Source organism: Staurois parvus, unplaced genomic scaffold, assembly GCF_062004578.1.
Source record: "Staurois parvus isolate SC_StPar_1 unplaced genomic scaffold, SC_StPar_1.0 ptg000349l, whole genome shotgun sequence".
In the NCBI taxonomy this organism is placed as follows: Eukaryota; Metazoa; Chordata; class Amphibia; order Anura; family Ranidae; genus Staurois; species Staurois parvus.
In genome coordinates this window covers 3,958,863-3,985,300 of record NW_028318145.1, presented here as the reverse complement: position 1 = coordinate 3,985,300, position 26,438 = coordinate 3,958,863, and the positions used below count along the sequence as shown (strand labels likewise).

Genomic DNA, 26,438 nt, shown 5'->3' with positions numbered 1-26,438 from the left:
AGCTACTTACTGTACACCCTGAGTGTAGTCAGAGGTGGGATTCCTTTGCTAGCAGCACCTATAAAGGAGGATGAATTCTTCTCAGGAAGGGTTAAAACTGTGTTTCTATTTACATGTTTAAATAAACAGAACAGCCTTCCTGTGGAGTGTGTGTAAGGACAGCAGTACTGCCTCTATGTAGGTCATAGAAAGGTTGGTGCATGGTTTAAAACTTTCCATTCTGTTAATTTCTTAAAGAACAGTCCTTGGTGGCTGGAGGTACAAAGGCTCATGATTTAATGAGGGACAGAAACAAAATCTCTGATTGTTGCTGTTTGAAACTTCATTTGAGTCCTTTGGCAACCACAAGTTGATCCTCTGCAGCTTCAATACCCTTTAGCCCTGAATATAAGAGTACAGGCTGAATAGGGGACAATGGCTGGTTGTTATGTTTATTTACCCTTGCTACAAGCTAGGTTAACCTCTCCAAAACAGCTTTGCTAAGCCAGTTAACAACAAGAAGCATATGACCTGTAGCAGTATCTCCAGTGTCATGTAAATCTTCCTGGAGAGCCTAGAAGCAGAAGCTTGTCCTGCTTTGTTACCCTTATAACTCTACAAGTTTATTGCAGTTCAGCCCTTGTCACACTCTCTTAAAGGCATTTTTACATGTTTATAAGGGGAAAACTAATGAATGGTAGTGCTAGGGAGGTGAAAGCAAGGAGAAAAAAAACTACTAGATTTGACATTTATTTTAATGAATGCTATACATGTACAGAAAATAAATGCGTAAGTATTCTGTTATCAATAGACTGAAGCCTCCCTGGTCACATTTCTCAAGTCTCCCTCCTGGCATGGAAGACAAGTGCTGTATGGAGCGGACTCCTGGCGAGAGCTTCATTTAACACATCATTCGTTCTTGATGGCTCTGGCAAGCGTAACGATGTTCTGTGCCTGCTTAAGCAAGGGCATGTCTATCATGCTCCCATGGAAAGTGAATGCACCCTGCAACACATCAAAAGAAGACATCCACAGATCAGGGCTTAATATGTCTCTTTCTTTACACATAACAACAGCTTACAGGTGATCACAAAGTGCTTTGGGGTTTAAGTACCCACTAGAGCCAGGCCTGTAGGAGAAGGACACTATACACAAGTGACATTCATAGGCTGCTGCTGAAAACCACATCTGTCTGGAGACAATTCTGTGTGCAGACTTAAGAAGGTAGACAGAAGACATTGAGTGGTCTGAATGAACATCAGCTCATCTTAACAAAGTTCATGTGCATGTCTATTTTGTTTCATTATCTGTAGAAAATGAAACAACCACATGCAATACACATGCAAATTTCTTTCTTGAAAAGCATAATTTGTATATTATATGATATCATTATATATGCAATGTATGAACTAGAATTTTGGTAGATAAAATAGTTACTGCTTATAGAACGATCTTTTGAGTCTGGCAGGCACTGTCTCATGTCTATGTTATCCTAGAGAGATAACACAAAACACAAAACCAAATTTAATGATTAGCTTTGCAGATATTTTTAATGGCGATAGATGTCTATGCTCACCATAGAAACACAAACCTACTGTATGTACCTTTTTGCTCTTCACGACAACATATAAATAGTTATATACATACAAAAACTAGAGAAGTCCCTAAAAACAAATCTGTACTCCTAACCATGTAATAAACAATAATGAAAGAATTATGAAAATGGCTCTGTTTTCTAAACATATAAAATCCAAGAAAACAAATTAAAAAAAATGACAATACAAAAGTACAAAACATACCCCTCAACATTTCAAACTATTATTGAGATAGACAGCCTATCTACACCTAGACTACATGAAAAGTCAAAGGCAGGGCTGGCCAATGAATGCTGGATGTGTATTGTCAGTGAACTGCTTCATCAGAAAGCTGTGCTTTTGTTTTGCCATTTTTTTTGGATTTTATACTTTAATACGACAGTGACATTTTTCATGCTGTTTTTTTTGTTGTCTGCTGTATAGTTAATGGTTATCGGTATAGATTTGTTTTAGTGACACTGTTTGTGTGTGTGTATTTTATATATATATATATATATATATATATATATATATATGTAAACTGGGCCCTATGATTCCTCTTGTATTGAATTATATTATAACTGTACTACTGTCTGCTGTTATGTTGTTAAGTCCCGTGCAAGCTGTAGGTGCTATATAAATCCTGTATAATAATAATTAAAAAAAGGCTCCAAGTAATAAAACATATTAATAGTTATATAAAACGGAAAAAAAAAATCAGTTCCACATTTTATGGCTGTTCTGTGCTATCTTACCTAGCTTTAGACTACAGGCTTCCTATGGTGTACCCATCCGTTCACAGCAAAATGTCAGTGGCAATTTGTGTAGCAATACGGTGAACTGACATTCATTAAAGATTGTTTTGTTGTTTAAGGAATTTATTCTGGTGACTGAAATGGTAAATTACTGGTCAATACTCCAAAAATGCAGTGCACAGGACTTTTCACAACACATTGGTGTGAACAGGACTTGTTAGAAAAAAACCTGGGCTTAATTACTAAAAGCGTTGAGAATCTTTAGACAATAAATTGTGTTAAAAATAACCTAAATGTTTACTTAATTCATCTGCACATAATTTGATAATTTAAGTGAATATTTACACAATTTATCCCAGGAAAATTCCTAACTTCTTTTAATCAATCAACCAAAACATATTTTCTCTCATTTTCAAGCAACTACCTGATGGAAAAGATTAGTGACACTTGGTGCATAGTTACAAATATAAAAGCAAGAAAAAAGGTAACCTAAGTGATATATATAATTTATTTTTTATTTTCATTCATTTTTATTTGGCATTTAATAAGTTATTATAATAAAAGGAATTTACAAATCACACCAAAAAAAGCAATATACAAAAGTAGAAAACAACATAGGTTTTAGTTGACAATCAAACAATATTATTATAGCATTTCCCAAATGTAGGCCAAGTGTTAAAAGCTGAAATTCATTTATATAGAAAATAATGTGTAATTTTGTATTAAGAATTAGAGAGCAAAATATATATGTTTAAATATATCCAGGCTTGTCAGATAATATTATTGTTCTGCAGTTCTCCTGCAGATAGTCAGTACTGCTTTCTCTCTATGGTCAAGCAGCTTGTTTCTCTAAATCATTCAAAAAATATGGTAATATGACTAGATTTCTGTTGTCTGGGAAAAGGTTTAGCTGTAGAGTAGAAAGGTGTAACAGTATACGGGTCACCATACACATTATTATATGGCTATACAATCAGTTTTTAGGGCTTGCTCAAACCATGGTGCAGAGACGTCAGGTTTTCTGCATGCGTTTTTCAAGGACACAAAGAAAACAATTGTTCTTTACGTGCCTTGTTCACACCACAACACTAATATCACAAGCAGATTATGTTCTGCGCAGGAATCTGCACCGTGTATAAAACTCATTGTAGTGCACATGAAAACTGATGTAAACTGATGTCTCTGCAAGTTAAGTCTGCGTGTCAGTTTCCATCAGTTTTTCTGCACATATGGTGTGAACAAGGCCTAAATTTAAAAAATCTGTGTGATATGAAAACCTACCCAATCAATCTTTATCCAATCAGGCAGGCCCTTGCACTACATAGTTGTTGACAGATCCATAGGAGATTGTACAATTACATTGTAACATGTATGGTGATCTAAAATGTTTGCAGTAGGATTGTTCTAGGTTAAAGTAGTAGTAACTTTGTTAATTTTTACCTACAGGTAAGCGTATAATAAAGCTTACCTGTAGGTAAAATGAATATCTCCTAAGCATGCACTGTTTAGTAGATATTAATTTTTGTTTTTAGAGCCTGCACATGTGCTTTGAAGGAATGACATACCCGTGCCATCCCTTCAAAGCCCTGTGCTGGGTCCTGAGACTCCCATGTGCATGTGTTGGAATGACATCATTGCGGCCCTGCCATTCAAGCTGCCAGAGCCCACAACCTGGAAGAAGAACTGGGTGAAGATGGAAGCCCTGTCAGCGTGCTGCTTCGTTTTAAGGTACATATTACATACTAGCACATTATGCCTTTACCTTGCAGGGGATTTTCTTTTTTGGATGCAGTTTACTACCGCTTTAATTCCAGATTAATTGAAATTTCAGTTGTTATAGGGGTTCCTTTAATAATTTATTTTTACATTTTTGAAGACGTACAGCCAAATGTGTGTAGAAGTACCCATTTATATATTATATCTACAACATAATGAACATAATTTAGGGATAAAAGGTTTTATAGTATGTGGGGCTAAGTAATATTTTTACAGCTCTACCATTTTATATTTTAGTTACTGTTATCTATATTAAATGATGAATGAAATGGTTTAGATAACATTTCTTGGTCTAATTCTAACAAGTTTAAAGAGATATCTTCATTGAAATGTTTTAGTTAAAAAAACATTCAATATCTTAAACAGTAGCTAATAAACTCACTATATACTGATTATATTCTACTGTCAGACAGTCAATATTTCTGTTTATACTCTTTGTGTATTTACAGGCTATAATTTCATGTCTATCTGCCATGCTAATTTGTGGTTGTAGCATTATTACTGAGAAATATAGTTAAATACAGATAACCTGTTTGATTACAGGAGTAGATGGAATCCAGGACTGTTTTAGGCCAAACTGTAACAGACTATTTACTTTGAAAACATGGGGAAATGTACTAAATCTGGAGCACACAGAATCTGGTGCAGCTGTGCATGGTAACCAATCAGCTTCAAGCGTAATAGAACAAGCTGAAGTTAGAATCCGATTGATTACTATGCACAGCTGAACAGACTCTGTGTGCTCCAGTATATGTAAATATCCCCCTGAATTTTCATTGAGCTTAGCAGATAAGGTGGAGCTCTGTTAACTTCAACCATCCAATAAAATGCAAAAAAAAATCCTGACTTTTATTTATTATTGCTCATGATTTGGTATCCAAAGTGAACAGCGCTTCACCTTACTTATCAAGCTCAGTAAGTATTCACCTTCCTAACTAAACAGACCGTTCTCTAATAAATGAGCCTCGCTGTGTACTACAACTGTCATCAACCAAGTTAGATATTATCTTGAAGAAAGGTGACGTTAGTGTCTGCGTTCTCACTGCTTTCCAAGGACTGTACAGACAAAAAGCAACAGCTTGCAGAAAAAGTAGAGATTGCAGCATTATTTCCGAACCTCGTAAGTTCTCCCAGCAACCTCATCCCTACAAACCTTAATTCAGTTTTTCCTTTATCAAAAGAAAACAATATAGCCAGAAATTAGAAGAGTTGTGTGCTCCTACTGACCCCACTTACCCTGCTGACATAAGCACTGACCCATAAGCTCTTGCTGAATTCTACTTTACATCAAGCACAAGATAATACCATATATTCATATCAAGGAACGCTTAGTTAGGTGCTCACTTCACTTTGCTCTGTGCTGGGTAAGAAACAATAGTGCCTGCACTTTCATGCTCTTCAAGTATTGAAAAACAAGCTAAGAAAAATAGAGTGTGAGACACTGACAACGAACATACGAGGGGGTGATTTAGTAAGGTAAGGGACCTGAAGTTACAAATACAAATACAACCTTTTGAAGGATGAACAAGATTTTCTTCTAGAAGTATTGTCTTAAAATTATTATTAAATTTTCTATATATTCCATAGATATAAACAAAAAAAATAATAAGATAATTAAAAACAAAGTACATTCTGCAAAAGAGAGAGTTCATATTACTTTGATTTGAACTGTATTACACAAAAACAGCTGCTGAAGAATTTTCATAATCTGATACACTTTTGGGTGTCTGGGATGCCTGGCCCCCTGCTGTGCTCAGCGGTTTAATCCACCAGACCTTATGTCTCTATGTAGTGTTCAGCAGGAGGAACCGCAGACTAAAGTGGGGGGTAAAAAATCCAACACTCCAAGAATTGTCGAATTCTGCAAATTCTTTAATACAGTGGAGATTGGAGAGTGGAGATTGGTGGCATAAACAGTGTGAGAGGAAGTATGAATACTTTTACTTGAAGGTTGCATTTTATTTTTATTTTTTTTCTACTGACAGAGTTGATTCAAATCAATAAAGTTACTAAAGATCAAAAGTGTTGTTGGTTGATTGGTTATTGTTGAATGTTAATTTGTAGTTTATCGTGTTCCTAATGAAGCTAAAATTACACTGCTTGTTGTGTACCAAGCATAAAAGAAGAACTTTGTTTACTTTGTGTATTGTTCATAATATGATTTTACAAAAATAATAAAAAAACAAAACTTTTACATATGAATGGTAAAAAAAAATCTAAATAAATAACACACAAATGCACATTTGTTATGGTAATGGACCCCTCGCTGGCAATCTTGGCCTGCCTTCTTCTTTGAGTGCCCCCATAGCAAGCCACTCATGTGGGCTCAATCCTGAGCCGGGCCACCCCCCACTCCCTCCTGACAGGATTTGACTGACAGCAGCGGGAGCCAATGGCTCCGGCTGCTCTCAGTAAAAACAAAGAATACAGGAAGAGAGGATAGCAGGCCTGCTGGTGGGGACAGCACTGAATCAAGAGTAGTGCCAGGTAAGTATTTAGAGTTTGGGGGGTTGGGGTAATATAGATTCATGAAGTTAATAATCTTCACGTCGGCGCCTCCCGGCCCTTTAAGGGTTTCAGAAGTCGGGAGGCAGGGCGGGGTTTAGGGTCATGTCATGGCGGTCACATGATCGGGAAAGGTCCCAATCGAAAGAGGAGATCGGGACCTATCCGTGAGTACGGGACGTGTGCTGGGAGCGCGCAGGGCACGCGCTCCCAGCACATATGTTCTTTTTTAATAGAACGCAAATGCGCGGCTGCTCGCGTCTAGGCCCAGACGCCGGGAGGCCGCACATTTGCGTTCCGCTGGCGTGAAGAGGTTAAAAAAACCTTTTTATGCATTTAGAACCACGTTAAGTTAATGAGTTAATAGATAACAAATATGTTAAGAATTAAAACTGCTTGTTGACTAGAAATGGCAAAAAACTCCAAAACCCAATGTTTTCCAGGTGACTCTTAAAAAACTAAAATAAAAGAAATAATTCTAGGGCTATTATTTATGGGTAATGCTAAATTGATGAGCCATAAAGGTTTTTTACAAAAATATAAAAGAAAGCGCCAATCAACAATAATTACTCCTATAAAGCAGCAAACCTCTAACCCAAAAAAAATTGGTGAAAAGTAAAAAAACAAAATCAGAATGCGCTTAAATTATAAAATTCATATATCGTGCACAAAAGTCCAAACACCATAAATTTAAATAATCAAAAAAGTCCCCAGTGAACAAATTCTTATTCATGCAAAATCCAACGAATTTCTTCTTAAAGAACACCGTGTATTAATCCACCACCAGTTGAATGGAATGAACTCACCAGAGCTAGATGCTGATCAAATTATAAATCAGCACAAGCGTATTTGCTCTGGGAGCGATGAAAGAATCCAAGGAAGCAACCCTCTGTAAATTGAAATCCAGACACCAGAAGCAATACTCTGCAGCCACTCTGCGGTATGGCCAGGACCCCTTATAAGTCGATCATCCTCCACATAAATGGTAATATCACTCCAAAATAAAGGAAAGGCATGATGGTGCAGTAAATAAAAACTGTGTATATTTATTAAAACTCCATTGTACTCACAAAACAAGTGTCCACCTGACACTGGTATAACAAGCGGTAAAGATATAAGGAATCGTATAGTGGACGAACTCCGTTCACTGCGGACACCTCGCCGACAGCTGCAGGGAACGTCCTGATGTCATCCAATTAAGCTCCGCCCTACGCGTTTCGTCACTCCGACGTCCTCACTGCCGCTCCGTGAGGACGTCGGAGTGACGAAACGCGTAGGGCGGAGCTTAATTGGATGACGTCAGGACGTTCCCTGCAGCTGTCGGCGAGGTGTCCGCAGTGAACGGAGTTCGTCCACTATACGATTCCTTATATCTTTACCGCTTGTTATACCAGTGTCAGGTGGACACTTGTTTTGTGAGTACAATGGAGTTTTAATAAATATACACAGTTTTTATTTACTGCACCATCATGCCTTTCCTTTATTTTGGAGTGATATTACCATTTATGTGGAGGATGATCGACTTATAAGGGGTCCTGGCCATACCGCAGAGTGGCTGCAGAGTATTGCTTCTGGTGTCTGGATTTCAATTTACAGAGGGTTGCTTCCTTGGATTCTTTCATCGCTCCCAGAGCAAATACGCTTGTGCTGATTTATAATTTGATCAGCATCTAGCTCTGGTGAGTTCATTCCATTCATCTGGTGGTGGATTAATACACGGTGTTCTTTAAGAAGAAATTCGTTGGATTTTGCATGAATAAGAATTTGTTCACTGGGGACTTTTTTGATTATTTAAATTTATGGTGTTTGGACTTTTGTGCACGATATATGAATTTTATAATTTAAGCGCATTCTGATTTTGTTTTCATAAAGGTTTTTTCATTTATTTTAATATAATTACATTTTTAAAACACTTTTTGAAATTTTTCAAGCCACTATGCAATACCCTAAATGAAGTGAGAGGTACTCTTTATGGTGGCTTTTGTCTTTTGGACTCCTGATGCCTCCTTTGCACTCCTCCCAACAAGACTGAGAACTTACTGTGCTTGATCATCTTTTTTCCCAGTCTTACTGGCCAGGATCAGATAGCTCTGAACTTGGAAGTACTCAGAGCTGAGGGTTTCCAGGTTCATTAATCACATGAGACATTTATTAATGGATTATTCTCCTCTACATTCTATTCTCTTTTCCTGAAGGCAGCCATGAGCAGCCACAAGCTTGTTTACATCCCAGTAATGTTTAAAGTTTATAGACTAATCTTTTTAAATTTTTTCTCTTTTACTTTACAATGAAAATATGAATGTAGAGTGATTTAGGCCTTGTTCACACCATACGTGCAGAAAAACTGATGGAAACTGATCTGCAGATTTAACTTGCAGAGATACCAGTTTACATCAGTTTTCATGCTTGCTCCAATGAGTTTTATACATGTTGTTGATTCCTTCGCAGAAAAAAATTTGAATGTGATACTAGTGCTGTGGTGTGAACAGGGCACATAGAGAACAATTGATTTTGTTGTAGCCTTGCAGAACGCGTGCAGAAAAAGTGACTTCTCTGCAGCATGGTGTGAACAAGCCCTTAATGATACATAATGTAAATAGCTAGCTGGGGAGTCTACTGAGGATGTCCCACAGTTACCTTTCAGTTTCTGACTACGTCCGTCTATGTCTAACTGAAACTTCATGGAGCTGCAAGAGTTAGAGAAAAAAAGGCTGTGTTCCCCTCCTCTGACTCATACAGCCATGGGAAATCTGAATAACTCACCAATTTACATACAGTTTATGCAAAAATAGTGGAAGTATAACCATACAGGTTGTGGCGAGAAGGAACTAAAAATAAAAAAAAGCCCTCCAACCAATTCAGTGGGGGTTATTAACTAAAACTGGAGACTGCAAAATCTGGAAGCCAGAAAAATCAGCCATTGAAATCAGTTTCCAGGTTTTGTTTCCAAAGCTTAATTGAACAAGCTGATGTTAGAAGCTGATTGGCTACCATGTACAGCTACACCAGATTCTGAGTGCTCCAGTTTTAGTGAATCTCCCCCAGTGTGTAGAAGAGAAGATATTACTCCTCAATGAAGGGTAATGGGCAGAGCCATGCAAATCATTGCTTTATGCCCCATCAGCTAGATGCACATCCAGAACCACAAGCGAATATTGCAAATATTGTATAGCCATTTATTTCAAACTGCCTACAGCTATTTCCAGCTTTTTGGCCACCATCAGTGCAGCGTATTGAAAGCATGGATTTGATGGAGTATGTATTGGGACCCAATGTTTTTGATAATAACATTGATGCCATTAAAGCAGCTTGCAGCAGTCTATATTTTTATAATCCCCATTCCCTGCATGTTGTGCAGCTTTCTACTTTAATTTTTATACCTACCTGAGCTTTTCTACCGTAAAGAGAGAAAAAAGGGGTCACATGACCAGGTTTTCTCTTTTTATCTTGCTTTGCACTAGACTGTGGAAGGAGTCGGTGGAGCTAGCACATCACTGCAGAAGTGCCCACTCAAAAGTGGATGACACAGCTTTGCCTAAATGTAACCATTGTAAGACAGATATGATATAACTGGATGCTGTGTGCTGCATGTGTTTCCACACATTCCACGTATTATCACCTACACAGCAAATCACCCTTCTCAGTTCTACACACTAAGAGAAATAACTGTTTTCAAAAAGGGGGCAATAAAGCTATTTACATTACACTGTTAGCTGCAGTTCTGGAGTCCTAGGATTCAGTGTGTACAAAGTGTGGATTCCACAGCAACTCTTTCTCATCTAGATGAAACTGGCTCTACTGAAGTTGTGTGCTCCACATAGGACACCACAGCAGTGAATAGCACCCCCTGAAGCCCAGGGACAGTCAGTGGGTCTTGTGAAAGAGACAGTAAGTGTGCCTGCTGCAATTCATGTCAAAGAATATTCAGATGCACACAGAGAGGAGAAGGATGACATTCAAGAGCAGCATAGTTTTCCACCAAGCACCAGAAAGACAGAAATGTGTGAGGCTGGAATTCTGCCGTAAAGGCGAGATTGTAGGTACAAAAACACCAACTTCAAATTCCTATATAGAGTTATTTTTAAAAAGCGCATTGCATATAATTTACACAAGACATACACATATCAAGCTAAGCAACATTTTACCAGTATCTTGTCAAGATAGATAAATATTAAGAGTTTAAACAGTAACTGTTTACCATGACATTGAAAAAAAAAAAAAAAAAAATGTTCAACGGTGCTGACAACAAACTCTGGACTACGTTGTTTGTAACACCATTAAGACACTGCATTATTGTAATGCTTTTACAGCATTCTAACAACTATCCATCTTGATTCAGAGAGACTGTATAAGATCGAATATTCATGCCCTGAAAGTTCCTTGTAAACCAGCATTCAGCCTGGTGATCAGATTTTAGGATGAAGATGTGGGGGAGCATATGTTTTCTTGCGATAACCGTCTTTGATCTGTCTTTTTGCTTTTTTCTCTTCCCTAATACAGCAAGCCAGTTAGTGAACAGGCTTTAAGCAATCTAAAATCTTCTTAATTGTGCTTGTCAAAGAAGAAGGTATACCCCATATCTATTATTACATGGAAACTGATTTTATTCATTTTCAAAGTGGATTCTCTGCTAAATATATCTAAAAGCAGCTTGTCAGTTGGTTGATAGAAAAATGTAAGAAAATACATACATGTACAAAGCATCTACAATGATTCTATGTATGTTACAATTCAGTTTTTAGGTTAAAAACATTTTGTAGTTGTAGTCAAGGACAACCACTAATTTCAAGCTGGCTCAAGTACAGGGCTTTCATAATACAGACGACATGAGGTACGGGATGTACTGTATACCTCTCCCTGGAATTCAGTGCCAAGGATAATTGTACAATGCATTGCCTAACTGTAAATACAGCCAGAAACTCCATAGGTAGAGACCAGGATATACTCTACTGTACTGCTAGTAATAGGAATGAATATAACTAGTATCTAATGAAAGAGCTGTAGAAGGCTTAAACACAAAACAATCTAATACAAAACAAAGTAAAGCAGAAGGAATCTTTTTAACAATCAGAATCTTTGGGGGTCTGTACACCATAGGGTCTAAAAATTTTGTCCCCATTGACTGGCAAGAATTTTAATAAAAGCATGGTGGAATTAAAACGACTGAAAAGATTAACGAATAAGGCCCAAAAAATATAGAAAATGATTTCTGTTTCTATGCCTTCATACCCTCCATAGCCTTGTTATTATTAAACTAGATTGTATTATCACACAATAGCTAATCTTAAATTGTGTAACTCCAACTAGTGGGCAGCAATATATACACAAACCCAGGGTATTTTTTCAGCAGGAACGCAGTGCAACGCAGTTCCAGCACCTCCAGCACTGAATGTATGTAATGGCAAGGGGTGCTGGGATGTGCTGGAGGGTCTATTTATGCTGGCTGCTGGTGGGTCTATTATCATTGGTGGGAACCTATTTTTGCATGGGGGGGTCTATTGTTTCTGTGATGGTATATTGTTGCTGGTGGGGGATATATTGTTGTTGGGGTGGGGTTGTCTTGCTGGGGTGATCAATTGTTGCTGGCAGGGATCTGCTATTGAGGGAGGGGTGTATTGTTGCTTGCTGTTAGAGGATTTATTGATGCTGGCTGTTGGGAGTCTATTGTTGCTGTGGAGGATCTACTTTTGCTGGGGTGGTATTTTGTTGAGGGGGGGTCCATTGTTGCTGAGGGAGGGCCTATTGTGTGGGGGATATATTTTGCAGGGGTTCTATTGTTACTGTGGGAGTCTTTTGTTGCTCAGAAATATATTGTTGCTGGGGGGATCTATTATTGCTGGGGGTCCTTTGTTGCTGACTGCAGGGGATCTAATTTACTGCTTTTCTTGTTATCATTAACAAATGCCATGCACATTACTTAGCACCACAAGCATTCTCTAAAAGCGGTGCTAGTAGGTGGGTACAGGGTGGAATCAAGGGAGAGTGCTCGGAGGTGGGTAAGGGGTGCAGAAAAGGGGTAACTAAGAAGGGGAAGTTTCTGCACCGATTCTCTGAGGAAAAAAAGCCCTGTACGGAAATATAAAATATTACATGTTAAAAATATTTGGTCTTCTATCCAGTCTCTTTTTCACATAATCAGATATTTCAGCTGAATGCTTCACAGAACTCGAATGAGTGATAGGAACAGTGCCAATTCTTATCATGCAGTTCACTTCAAGAATTTAATCATACATAGGCAACTGAAAAGCAGGCAGAATCTCTCTCTTTAGCTGACCCATGGTATTTTGGGAATCCAATGTCATGTAATAAATATTTATTTGTAAAACAAAGATTGTATATACAAATAAGTCATATAAAACAACAGTTTAAAATTGATACACTTAAACCATAGGCTCAAAGCAATTTAATGTTACTGCAGCTTGATGAATTATTTATTATTTTATTCACATTAAAAAAAAAATCTAGGTAGCATGTTAAACCAATCAGTGAGCCTATTGAGAATGTTTACTTAGGTTACCTGTGGGGATAGAAATGGGAGATGTTATTTCTGATCTGTTTCTTCAGCTTCAGACACATCATCCTGATCCTTGCTTCACTACCTAGCGATTCAATGACCCAGTGCATAGTGAAACCATTATTGTGATGACTAGACTTTAGCCTGCACTTTTAAAAGACAGGAAAGAAATGCCAGCAGCATAGTGTATTCTTACAGGTTCCGTTTTAATCTGAGGTTTCTGTGAGAAAGTTACTAAAGCCTGGACTAGTTCCGCTTAATCTTCTAATACAGGTTTAAATCTGATAGGTGGCTTTAAAAGACTTTTCATATTATTGCAGATGTGAGAGATATTAAATAATCAGCCTGCAGTAAGGGTGTTTCACAATGACTTTCCTACATTACAATCAGGGTTTCTCTGATCAGCATATTACAAACAAAAGGGAGGGAGGTGATTTGATGTTCTGCAGCAATGTCTGTATGAAAAACAGAAGCTTTGTTAAATGTGTATCCTGTATGAGTCTCAAGATTTAATGCTCATTATAATGTGAGATGCATACCTTAATCTTAATACAATACTCTTGCTTTTGAGAACCAGATTGTCATAGTGTTTGGAGCCAGAGATGTAACTAAAACCTACAGGGTTATGTGGTATAATTTAAACGAGGGTCCTACATATCAAAAACATTTTTATAAGCCTACTAAAGATAACTAATAAAAAAAAATAAAAAGGAAAGCGAATTTCTGCTTTATCCCACACAGAATATAATGTACGCAAACACATTTTAAATAGAAGGAAACAGAAGCTATCTCCCCTGACTTCCCGGATCCAAGAACAGTTGTTCCTTTGCACTCCTTGTACTTCAGTCCCATACTGAAACTACAGCTTGTTGATTCACCATAGTTTGAACTGTGCTAATAGCAGTGCTAGCAAAGCATGACAAGCTTGAGGAATAATTGACTAAAAATCCAAACACACAACAGTTTGAAATAAAACCAAAGTTACAATATCAAAACTACATGGTCATCAGCAGTGGGGAATTATCCGTACGTGATTATTTAAAAGGTCCCTGGCAATGGGCTTCTGTAGTTACTACAAACAAGGAATTTTTTACTAGCAAAACATCTTTACTTTTGAGATCATTAAGGCCTCCTTTAACATCATAGATCAAGAGTTCGTCTTTAAGAATGTATTTTTTGACATAAGAGGTTAACCAAGAGTGCTTCTAAATCAGGGGTGCTCAACCTTTTGAAGAGTGAGAGCCACTCAAGTGATTTGGTAACCGGTCACGGCCACAATTAAATGAAATGGTTCCGAATTTCTAATTTTTTATTTTGAATAACATAATTAACATTTTCCACCTGCAGCCACTGAATGCCTATGGGAGGGAGAGGAGGAGAAGCTGGCTTTCAGAGGTTGCAAGAGGAAAATGAAGAGGATCGGTTCCTGCATATGCCACCCCTGCTGTCCATCCTGTCCAAGTGTAAAAAACCATTAGGACCACTTTAAATTTCCTTGTCAAAATTTTTTTAAAAATCCAGTTTTTAATCATAGACACAATAGTGTCAAACCACATCAATCCAACAAAAGTGGCCTTCAAATATTAATAATTTCTGACAGAAACAGCTATTTAACATATACTATACAGTAGTTATCACCAAATGGCTACAGGATTTGCCTTAACCAACTACAGATTTCTTATTGCAAAAATACAAATATTTTTAGAAAACCATACATTTAGTTCTATGCATATAAATGTTTTTCCTTTACAAAGCTTACATCTCACCCAATAAATCTCACCAACATAGGTTCTCTGATGTCTAATTTTCAAAGCAAAATGTAATGAAATCTTGCTTAAAAAGAAACCCCATACCAAAGGATTGTTGAATACTAGAGATAAGCTTCATGTTCGAGCTGAACACACGAACAGTAAGGGCGTTTGGTGGGCTGATAACACTGTTCAACAGGTAAAAAGTTTTGGGCATAAAATTAGCTAATCTTACATAATTTTGGGGTGCTGAAAATGAAAATGACCCTAAAAAATGTTGATTGGCTCTAGTTTCCATGATATATTCACCCATCTAATGACGTAAGCCATTCAAAATTATGATGCATCTTCAGCTGCATATTGCGCAATTGATACTGGTGACCAATAGAAAATTGCATGTATACTGAGATGATGCAATATTAGCCTTTAATTGCATCACTTCACTGCATAAAAGCTGCAGTATCTGTAGCTGATTGTAGTTCGACAGCGTCTTTACATTTCGTTTTATGCTTATATAGGCTACTCAGTAATGCCTCGAACTTGTGTGAATAAAGCAGATAATTTCTGCTATATCTGCGGTGAAATAACTTTTATCTCACAAAAAAGGAGGATAACAGGAATGATGATACAACTTGTATTTTGGCTGCAAGATAGGAGACCAGGACAAGAGCTGGGCACCACATATATGCTGCAATTCTTGTGGGACGGCACTGGAGCAATGGTTGAATGGAAAAAAGGCATCTATGCCTTTCGCTGTGCCAATGATTTGGAGAGAGCCAACAGATCATGTTAGTAATTGTTACTTTTGTATGGTGCCTCCAACAAAAGGGCTAAATAAGAAGAAAAAGTTATCTGTGCAATATCCAAATATTCCATCGGCAATACGTCCAGTTCCTCATGGAGAGGGGCTACCAATTCCTAAAGCACCAGAATCCTTCGTGGTTGAGTCTAGTGAGGAAGAACCTGAAGCGTGTAGTCATCCTCGAATACAATTCCTCGAATTCCTCGAATACAAGAGAAAAGCCAAGAGAAGCAAAACCGACACAAACTGAAGACAAAACTAGTGAGAATCCTAAGTATTAAAATGATTCAACTTAGCTTATGGCTATAATTTTTCTTGGTAATCCTATGCAATATATTATGCCATTTAGGCTTTGTTATGTAGTCAATATCACTTGCTTTATATTTGTGGAAAGACGTCTATCTATATAATTATTGTGCATTATGTAGTCATTACGCCTATAGTAGAAAACTTTCCGTTTACAGAAAAACTAGAGCCAATTGACAAATTTCATTGTTATATTTGAACTCAGAATGTGAAATTCATTAAGAAATGGATCCTTTTGTTTCCAAAACTGGCAAAAAATAAAAATTTGTTGAACAGTGTAATACACGGCAACCTGACAGTGCAGTGTGATTGGCCAAAGCAATGCACCTGACCACAGGTCAGGTGCAATGTTTGGCCAATCACAGTGCATGATGATGTCACAATGGGGAAGGGGTAACCCTGCTCCCTTGTGACATCATCACAGTATATCAGAACTATCATTTCGGAGCAGCTGTCGGAAAGGAAGGAGCCAGCTTTGGGGGCAGAGCATTTTTTTTTCCTTTTTTGGGTCGGAGGTGGCAGCTGGCATCGTGATTGACATTAGATCTACTTCGGGTTAAATTTTTTAAATTTTTGTTTCTGATAAAGGACTTGTGAAAGACTGTCTCCTTTCATTTTTTACAACACTTTTTTTTGTGAATGGTTAGCAGTACTGCATACTCATTCATGGGGGAGGCGGGATCACGGGGGAGGCGGGATCACAGGGGGCAGGATCTGGGTCCCCCTATTTAAAGGGGCCTTTCACATTCTAATAAGAACGAATGACCGGGCTTTCAGATTCTGATAAGAACCCCCTCACGCAGAACCCCACAACCACCGGCCAGAGTTGTGGAGAACAGGCCCTTGTTCCCATCAATATGGGAACAAGGTGCTTTGGCGGAGGAGGGAGCACCCCCCCCATGTTGAGGGCATGGAGCCTGGTATGGTTCAGGAGGGGAGGGTGCTTGCTTGTCCCCCCCTTTCCTGACCCGCCATTCTGCATGCTAAGATAAGGGTCTGGTATGGATTTTGGGAGGGACCCCCCACACCGTTAAAAAAAAAAAACTTTTGACGTAGCCGTTTTTAAAAAACATTTTTAATTGTCAGGCAATGCTGACAATTCTTTTGACATTCAACAATAAAGAAAGTTTCACTACTAAAATACTGTGTGACTTAATAATATAACTCAAGCAGTATTTTATTAGCTGAGTGGTATCTTACCGCATAATCAGATGCAGTAAGATACCGCTCGGTAAACTGTCCCTGTTCGAAGTTCTCGGTCGAACTTTCGGTATGTTCGCAGTTAAGTCAACATTCTAAACTTGTCTACAAGAAAACAAGTTATGAACTGCGTCAAATTGACTAAATAGTATACTGAGTGAACAATATACAATGATCTGTCAATACTACGACTTTACTCTTCTGACTTAGAATAAATTATTTCAGTGGAGACGGGAGATACTGAGCCATCACTTCCTCCATAAGAACATTTTGTCAACACAGGGATCAAAAAGAGGACACCAAGAAAATGTTATATTCACTCTATCTGGCTCTAATCTAAGAGATCCTACAGCCTTAAATTAGAGTTTTATGTGAATTATTTTTTAAAAATGTGTCAAACACGTGGCCCGTGGGCCAAATCTGACCCTCACACCTCTCCTGCAGTTGCAGCACACCCCTTATCTCCACCCCTACCTTGTCTCAGCAGTCAGCAGCAGAGAGGAAGACAGAACTTCTTTGATGGATCCTGCGTCTCCCAGTGCAGCCACAGTACCCCCTCATCTCTGCCTCCCATTGTCTCAGACTCCAGCACCTGACTCTAGCCCTCCTCTGGTTCTTTTCCAGACCTTGCACTTTCTGCTTCCCTGCTCCACCACCAGCTACGTCCCAGCAGCAGCACAAGGTAAGGGGGGTGCACTCTAATATGAGGGAGGGTGGGAGACTCTTGACTTCTGATGTAAGGGTGGGGGGATGAGGTGCTCTGGACATCTGCTTATAATTATTCTGAAAATAATAAAATGTTTTACTATTTGAAAAGAAGAGTCGCACATCGCTTTTATCATCCACAAATACACTTTACTGGAGACTGCTCAGACAGAATACCCTGACAGAACCCAGGGGCGGCATGAAGTGGGTACTTGGGGGTGCTTTATGTGCCAGTTGTGCTAAAGAAAGGAAGGAGGGAGAGGCTCGCTGCCCAGCCTGTGGAGGAAGGTAATTATGCTCTCTAACTCTCCTTCTATGCAAGCCTCATCTGCCCCTCTCCCTTTGTTTCCTTTTATAGAGCTGCTGCAGGCACAGGACAAGAGGGTTTTTTCCCTGTTCCAGACCCTGAGGAGGAATGATTACTTCTTCTGGAAATCCAAGTTGGCTGTGCCTGCCCCCCTCACCACCACAAAACCATCTGCCTTGCCCTGTTCCCTTATTATGGAGCTGCCTGCTGAGACGGGATGGGACGGGCGGAGGGGGGGGGGGGGGAGGGAGGAACAGTGACTCTAGTCCTCATCTATGCAGGAAGGATATGGAATGTCTTACTGTTAACAGGCTGCCCCCGCTCCTCGCCACACCAGGCACTGTTCAGGCAGTGCCTGTTCCTTATGGAGCTGCTGAGCTGGGACGGGGATAGGTGTTCTCCAGTCCTCATCTATGGTGGTGGCATGGCAGGCACTAATCTAGGGGCATGCCTGGTTTGGATCTCCAAGGGGGCACTCTCCTACCTGCTCTGGGCACTCTAAGGGGTCACTCCTGCTCTGGGCATTCTAAGGGCTCACTGCTGCTCTGGGCATTCTAAAAGGTCACTCTTGCCCTGTGCACTCTAAGGGGTCACTACTAATCTTGGCACTCTAAAGGGGAAACCTGGTCTATGTGGGCACTGATCTAAGGGCTCACTCTTGCTCTGGGCACTCTAAGGGGTTACTTTTGCTCTGCACTGTATACTGCTCCCCCCACAGTATGCTACTCACTTTCCCCCCCACTGTATGCTACTCATTGCCCCCCACTGTATGAATTGTACTGCATGCTCACTGGCCTCCACAGTATATTGCTCAATGCTCCCCCCCCACTGTATGCTACTCACTGTCCCTACTGTAGGCTGCTCATTGCCCCCCCCCCCCACTGTACGTATTGACCACAACTGTAGAGGGGGAACACTGACTATTGTTTTACTTAGTCCTGACTCCCACACTTTATATGCTACATAGTGCTGACCCCTTCACTCTATATGCTCTGTCGTATGTTTCACAATGAAAGGGGCACACTGCTATAATCCTGGAGGTTAATATTATACAATGTTGGGGGTTAATTATTGTGTAGTTCTGGTAGTTAAATCCCAGCACAGCGCAGTAATAAGCCCCAGGAATGTGCATTATTAATTGTTGTGCCATGCTAAGGGGTCAATTATTGCGCAACATTGGAGGTTTATTATTGTGCTATGCTCGTGGTTCATTATTGCGCCATGCTTGCGGTTCAATATTGTGTTATGCTTGCAGTTCATTATTGTGCCATGTTTGTGCTTCATTATTGTGCCGTGCTTGTGGTTCATTAATGCCATGCTTGTGGTTCATTAATGTGCCATGCTTGTGGTTCAGTTATTATGCTATACCGAATGTTATTGCTGACCCAGACACTTGCTGGGGTTTTTCATTTTAATTGTTGGTTGCATTTGGGCTTGTTTTACTCCAACAATCAATTCTGTGTGTCTCAAGGCCCTATTTTGTCTATACAAAGGGGATAGACTGTGAAGAAACATCCACTTTTCAGACACGCCCACATATGGCCGCACCCACTTTTGGCCATGGCCATTAAATCATGGCCCTACTTATACTCCCAGCACATACTTAGTACCCCCCAAAAAAAATTTTCTGGAGCTACCCCTGGCTGTCATGTTCTGTCTGAGCAATCTCCAATAAAGTTCCTTGTGGATGATACCAGTGGTGTGCGACCCTCCTTTTCAGACTTGCCTCATCTGCTACAGGAGTGTGAGTGGGCTCCATGCTGGTCTGAATTTGCCCTTCACAGTTACAGTCTTAATTTATTACTTAAACCAGTAATATCAAATGCAGATGCATCCAACCATGGCACCACCTGCCTGGAGTTTGCATGTTCTCCCTGTGCCTGTGTGGGTTTCCTCTGGGTAGTCTGGTTTCCTCCCACACTCCAAAGTCATGCTGGTAGGTTAATTGGATCCTGTCTAAATTGGCCCTTGTATGTGTATGTATGAATGTAAGTTAGAGGCTTTAGAATGTACGCCCCTTGAGGGTTAGGGACTGACGTGAATGTACAATATATATATGTAAAGCGCTGCGTAAATTGACAACGCTATACAAGTACCTAAAATAAATAAATAATAAATAATTATTTAATATGATAAAGAGTAAAAACATTTATATAGTCTTACAAGTACAACCAGCCCTTTGAATACAACCATAATGCTGAGTTTGACACCCTTGTTCTAAAACACCATCTCGTCAAAAGATGTTATTTACAATTTTCTACAAACATCTCCGTAAGTTTAAAAAAAAAATGTTTTGAAAGTAAAAATTCATGTTCTTCTGTTTGCAAAAAATGCCAGCGAACATATATATAGTGTAGTGGCAGCTTTACTGCTTTGTTTCTTTCCTCAATACATTTAAAGAAAACCAAAAATTAAAGTGAATCAAGTCAAATTATCAGGAACAAAATAAAAACAGCATCCTGTGCTATAAAACCTTTTCTCCCCAATTCCCTTCAAGCAAGAGACAAACATCCTACTGAGAGAACGCAGGTGTGCACAGTAGCTAATATATATTTTGGCTAGAAAAAAATCTTCGCTTTAAAATTTAGCCAGAATAGAATCACACAGTGACCCAGATACATTCTGAGCAGTCTAGATTAGATACCTTATCATCATGCCAATGGAAAACTACTTTAAAATGCAGAACATTCAGACAAAGAGAAAAATGTAATTTCTGAACAATTCTACAGAGCAATTGAAGAAGAGTCACAGAAGGTATACATATTATCTAAGACTGAAAGGTAAGGGATGCATTGTCATCAAGGGGTAACACAGATTGTAGCAAAAGAACTAAAAAAAAGACATACTAAATTTAAACAATTGCAGCATATTATAGATAAGATTCTAAGATAATAATGCATTATTCATGTGTATGCTAAGTTTTCTTTTTATTTTAAAGGAACAAAGTCTTCTTCAAACAGCATGGATAGCTTTATTCTAAGTGCAGGATTATGATGACTGGTACATATCTGCCTGCAACTGACATGCCCTACTTTGAGCTCAGATGAAAATATACCAATACCTTCAGTTTTAGGGCATGTTCACTTTTATATACATGTGTTTCGGTCACTTCAGGTACAATTAACCTTTGGGACCCATTCAAACCTTGGTCTCTAGGTGCATTGTGTTACCACATGTTGTGGTGCATGGCAGCACATGTGTATTGGAGCTGCATTAGTGCACTGAGGTTCCATTGAAAATGATTGGGATTGCACCCTGCTATGTGCATTATGTGATGTGCATTAATTTGCTTTAAAATGCATTATGGTATTGCACACAGTGTGCTTGGTACAGCAAGGCACTGCACTGGAAAGGTGTGAATGGGCCCTTAAGAAAGTCCAATATGGCTGGGAAAGTGGAAAGTTCACCAGAAATAGAGACAAAAAAAATGTTATGACATGCAATACTTATTTAAAAGGCTGAAATTGCTTGGTTCACGGTTGTGGCAAATTAGAGCCATCATAATCTGGAAAAAACCCAACCCCCAGTGCCCCCCCCCCAAAACAAAAGAAAAAAAAAAAGAAAAGACATTCAGGAGGTAGCAGGATCACCTCCCAAATGCCTGACAGTTGCTGCTTAGCCATGCTCTGAAAAGCAATCCACCACGGATCATTTTTCAGAACATTGGTTAGTATGAACCTATTTAAATTATTTTTATACACTGCACTGGTTTCGACCTTTACAGTGAGGGAGGCACAGTGCCATCCGCAAAGTTTAACTTTAATTTTGGAGGGAGCTGGCATTCTGGAATTTCCATTTTTTGAGGTGTATGTTGTGTTTATTTTTTATTTTAGGTTGATAAATAGGCTGTTTTTTATTTTAGATTGAACCTAGGGTGACAACGCTGCTCAATACGGATGTTACCCTGGGACAATAAGTAAGGTAATGGCAGAATTACTCGGTTATCTGGAGACTGAACACTCTATACGTAAGGTATCTCATTATGTTTGGGGTCTTCAAAATACAATGCTTACTTGTTACTGACCATCTGTTCATGGAGTTGCCTTTTGTTCACAGCATACCTTTGAAAAAAAAAATCCCAGAGAAAAAACAGTGTGCACCTAAATCACCTGATATTCTTTCACTCACATTTACCACACCCCCCTATTCCCATAAAAACATAAAGTTAGGTATTTACCAGTTAGGCCCATTTTCCTTGATCACAACTGTCCTCCACTTGACATTTTACACTGCTTTAGGCCGGCTATAGATGGTTTGAATCTCGGCCAGATCAGCAGGATGGCCTGTCTATGGCCTGCCTTATTATCTGCAGTCTCTTAATTCTTGATGAAAACATCTGTCCTTTGTCTCTAAAATTTCAGCCTCATCTGGCTCATTAAACTGTTTTGCTGCTGGTGGGATTTTACACTGCTTTATCATTTGTGGCATCTTTGTTCTTAATCAGTATTTGAGGGAAACTATTCTGCAGCAGGAAAAGCCTCAGCGATATTGCAACCTTCTCTCCATCAGTCAAAATGATATTAATGAGCAAAGTAAACATACACTTTTCATGGTGAACCTTACAGGAGTTGGACAAAAATATGGAACCACTACATGATTTGCAGGTGTGAAAGCGGTAGTGATGTAATATTCTTTTGCTTCCACTTACGACCAGGACTGTCTTGTGCCAATGGTAAAGCATGGTGGTAGCACAATCATGGTTTGGGCAGTCATATCTTGGTATTCTGCAGGCCCCATCATCACCTTGAAAGGTAGAGTCACTGCCAGCGACTATGCACAAATTTTGGCTGACTGTGTGCACCCCATGGTGCAGACATTGTTTCCCGAAGACAGCGTCATTTACCAAGATGATAATGCTCCAATTCACACAGCTGGTGTTGTCAAATTGTGGTTTGACGAGCATGCAGAACAAGTCTCGCACCTTCCCTGGGTGCCGTAGTCGCCAGGCCTCAGTATCATAGACCCACTATGGCCAATTTTGGAGAACAAGGTTTGGGCTCGTTTTCCGCTTCTGTTATCTCTGCAAGAACTGGAATTATTTTTGCATGAAGAGCGGTATCAGATTCCATTATCTACCATCCAAGACTTGTGTCTGTCAATTCCCAGGAGATTTCAGGCCACCTTGGATGCCAAACACCATATTAGATAATGATTTCCATAATTTTATCCAACCCCTGTAATTTCCCATAATGAACATTCACTTTGCTAAGTGAACAGTCTGTATTCCTTTAATAAATCAATCCCAATGTTTTATACAGTGTTTAAAACATGGACATAAAATTCAATTTACCCTATGCTAGAAGTCACTGAATAAATACATTAGCAGATGCTGTTGGCATACAACCAGATTTTTTACCTGTTAGGCCCCACGAAAAGTCCCTTGTATATTAATATCCTTAACAATTAATGCAAACTTAACCCACACCCAACACTTAACCTAAACTCCAAAATGGCCCCATAAAGCAGAGTTCTGGCCCCCGCCTACCCCCCCAAAAAAAAATTAAACATCGGCAGCTACAAATACTGTTGACTTTTAATATTAGGGCACTTACCTGTCCAGGCATCCAGTGGTGTCCTCACCCTGAGCCGATTCTGTCGGGTACTGGCACCACCATCCTGACTAAGGGAAACCGGCAGTGAAGCCTTGCAGCTTTACAGCCAGTTTCCTACTGTGCATGCACGAAGTGCACTGTGCTCTGTGAATGGGCCGCAGTCCTCTGGGACCTTACAAAATAAACAGGAAATCCTCCTGCGCTGATATGGAAGTAAGCCCTAATCACTAGCAGCCAACACCGAAATGTGATAACCAATCAATAAATAAACATAAGGATGAATGGTGCAGCAGGTCAAACCCAGAGGAAGTCACGAGACCACGTGACGTAACGCGTAGGTAGCTTCCAGGGCGAGTGACGCACTTCCGCTGTAGGACGCCATCTTAGTACACCCATTACACCCAGGAAGTACCACATGGATGCAGCATACCCACATACAGCAGGAGGAAGGGACTGCATTTGACATGTGAGTGTACTTCTTTTGTTTCTAAATAAAAGACTGCATTGTTTAAAATACTGCACTATGGAGGATCTCTTTTATTACTCACTGGGATTGTGAGTAATATACCCCACAGAGTACCTATACAGAGGGTCCAGGAGGAGGTATTGGAGGAGGAACATTACCAGGAGACCATAGGTGATCCTAGGCTTTCCGGAGATATAGTGGAAAAGGAGAGCTACAAGCCGGTGATGTGAAGGATCCAGAATGATCCTGAATGCTTATTTGGCCCTTTGAGGTCACATAAAGGAGGTGAGGAGGCACTGCAGCTGGAGTGGATAAAGTGTGTGCTGGCACTTGCATGAATTTACCACATAATACAAGTTGCATGTTTTTGATAAACACTTATTTGTGATTTATGGACTAAAGAGTATTTGCTTTGAAGATTTATGAGATGAAAAAGGACACCAACACGTTTTTGTATTGATTTTATATTCAGTTATTTCACTGTAGTAGGGCACCAAGGTGACCCTTTCACTATTGTTTGTCACCTATTTTTGGATTATTATCACTTTTCACTAGTCACATTAGTGATTATATCAATATTTTGTTGGTTTGTGATTTAATAGCACTATCTTTTAGTATTTATATTTTAAGCGCTGCACCAATCATCCTTATATATAGTCCTCTGGGACCTGTTGAGTTTCTTAGAGGGCTGCAGGAGGGGCTGAACATCAGGCTCATTTTGCCACGGTTAACTGATCCGGAAGTGGAAGTGGGTAACTGTCAAAACCAGGTACCTGTCCCCCCCCCTCTCCCTCAAAGGGTGCCAAATGTAGCAGCGGAGGGGGGGCAGATAAGTGGAGCTTCAACTTTTGGGTGGAACTCTGGTTAAACCGTAAACCTAATGCCCAATACTTCAGCTTAACTGGTAACATAAAATGTACTGTATGTAAAGCCCAAATATGGCAAAGGGTCTAATCCTTCCACACACTATTTCCAAAACTAAAAAAAAAAAGTTTTGCCTATACATACATTGTAACCTAACCATTAATCTTTTTTTTTAATCGCAAACATTTATTGAATGTTTGCAGCACATACAAGTAAATCCAAGAAACCCCCCAATGTTAACAACAATACAGCCGGTGGTGCAGTAAATTCTAAAGCATGCCTTCAAAGGGTTACTACAGAGACTGTGAACAAGGAAAGTAGTGCATATAGAGTTCCAATACCACAAAACAGAACAGCAGATAACAATAAGTATAGTATTTATTTGCACTGAGGCAAAAAAAGGGATGCTTGAAGAGATCATCCGAACCCTGTTTCACACAGAATATGAAAATATATGAAAAGAAAAAGGACCCAGTCACTTTACAGGATGTAAATGTTACATGAATTATCTGCCCTTACTCAAGATGACCATGACCAGAAATGCTGGGGGGTGTTTTTCAAAATGATTTCTCAGCAAAATAAAGCATGTAGACATGGATGGATGGGGGAGTTTGCTTTGAACACTCCAAATTTAAGGCCTCTTCTTAAATGTGGGGTGTTCAAAAGTCAGTTGCTACTTGTTGCTGACCATCTGTTCATGGAGCTACCACATCTAAGGACTGGCAAGCTGGAATTTTATCAATTTTTGTTCTTGGGTTTAGATACACTTTAGGCATCAACACTGGAATATGCCATTCCAGTGACACAATTCCATAACGGCAAGAAATCAGTGGCAAAAACAATAGCTTTGGTCTAGCTCCATATTGTGGGGTTGATTTACTAAAGACAAAAAACCCTTCACTTTGCAAAGGAAGCTTTCCTTAGCTTAGAGAGTGAGGTGTGAGTGAAGTTCTGTTGACTTCCATCAGCCAATAATTTGCAAAAATACAGTTTTTTTCTTTGCTTGTGATCCATTGCAAAGTATTTACACCAAATTCACTAAGCTAGGGGAATATTCCCTTGCAAATTGAAAAGCCTATCTGCTTTTTGTAAATCAATCCCTATATGTCAGTAGATGAAGAGGTGCTGTGAGCGATATTTTTGCCTACTGCAGACGGTGGATACTGGCTAACCGAGTTTAATAAGTGGAGTGTTTACTCAGCATTTCAATCAGTGATCCACTGTCAACATTTGATCATTGTAAATTGTCCCGTGTATAACGTTTTATTCTCTTGAGCAATTTGACAACAAAATATTTATTGAGACTCATCATGCCAGTCTTAAAGGACATTTATTTAAAAATGCCTGAAATCTACCAATGATAACCATCAAATTCACAAAGTTTG

At 39.3% G+C, this 26,438-nt stretch overlaps 1 protein-coding gene across 2 annotated transcripts in view; it reads right to left on the bottom strand.

Moving 5' to 3' along the window:
- Positions 1-716: 716 nt before the first annotated feature.
- The window catches only part of CLYBL (citramalyl-CoA lyase), a 496,984-nt gene continuing 471,262 nt past the window's right edge, over positions 717-26,438 (bottom strand). For both annotated transcript variants that reach the window (XM_089684538.1, XM_089684539.1), the window contains one exon: positions 717-984. In XM_089684538.1, coding sequence (XP_089540664.1) covers positions 889-984 — 96 coding nt within the window. In that variant the 3' untranslated portion in view covers positions 717-888. The remainder of the gene's footprint in view (positions 985-26,438) is intronic.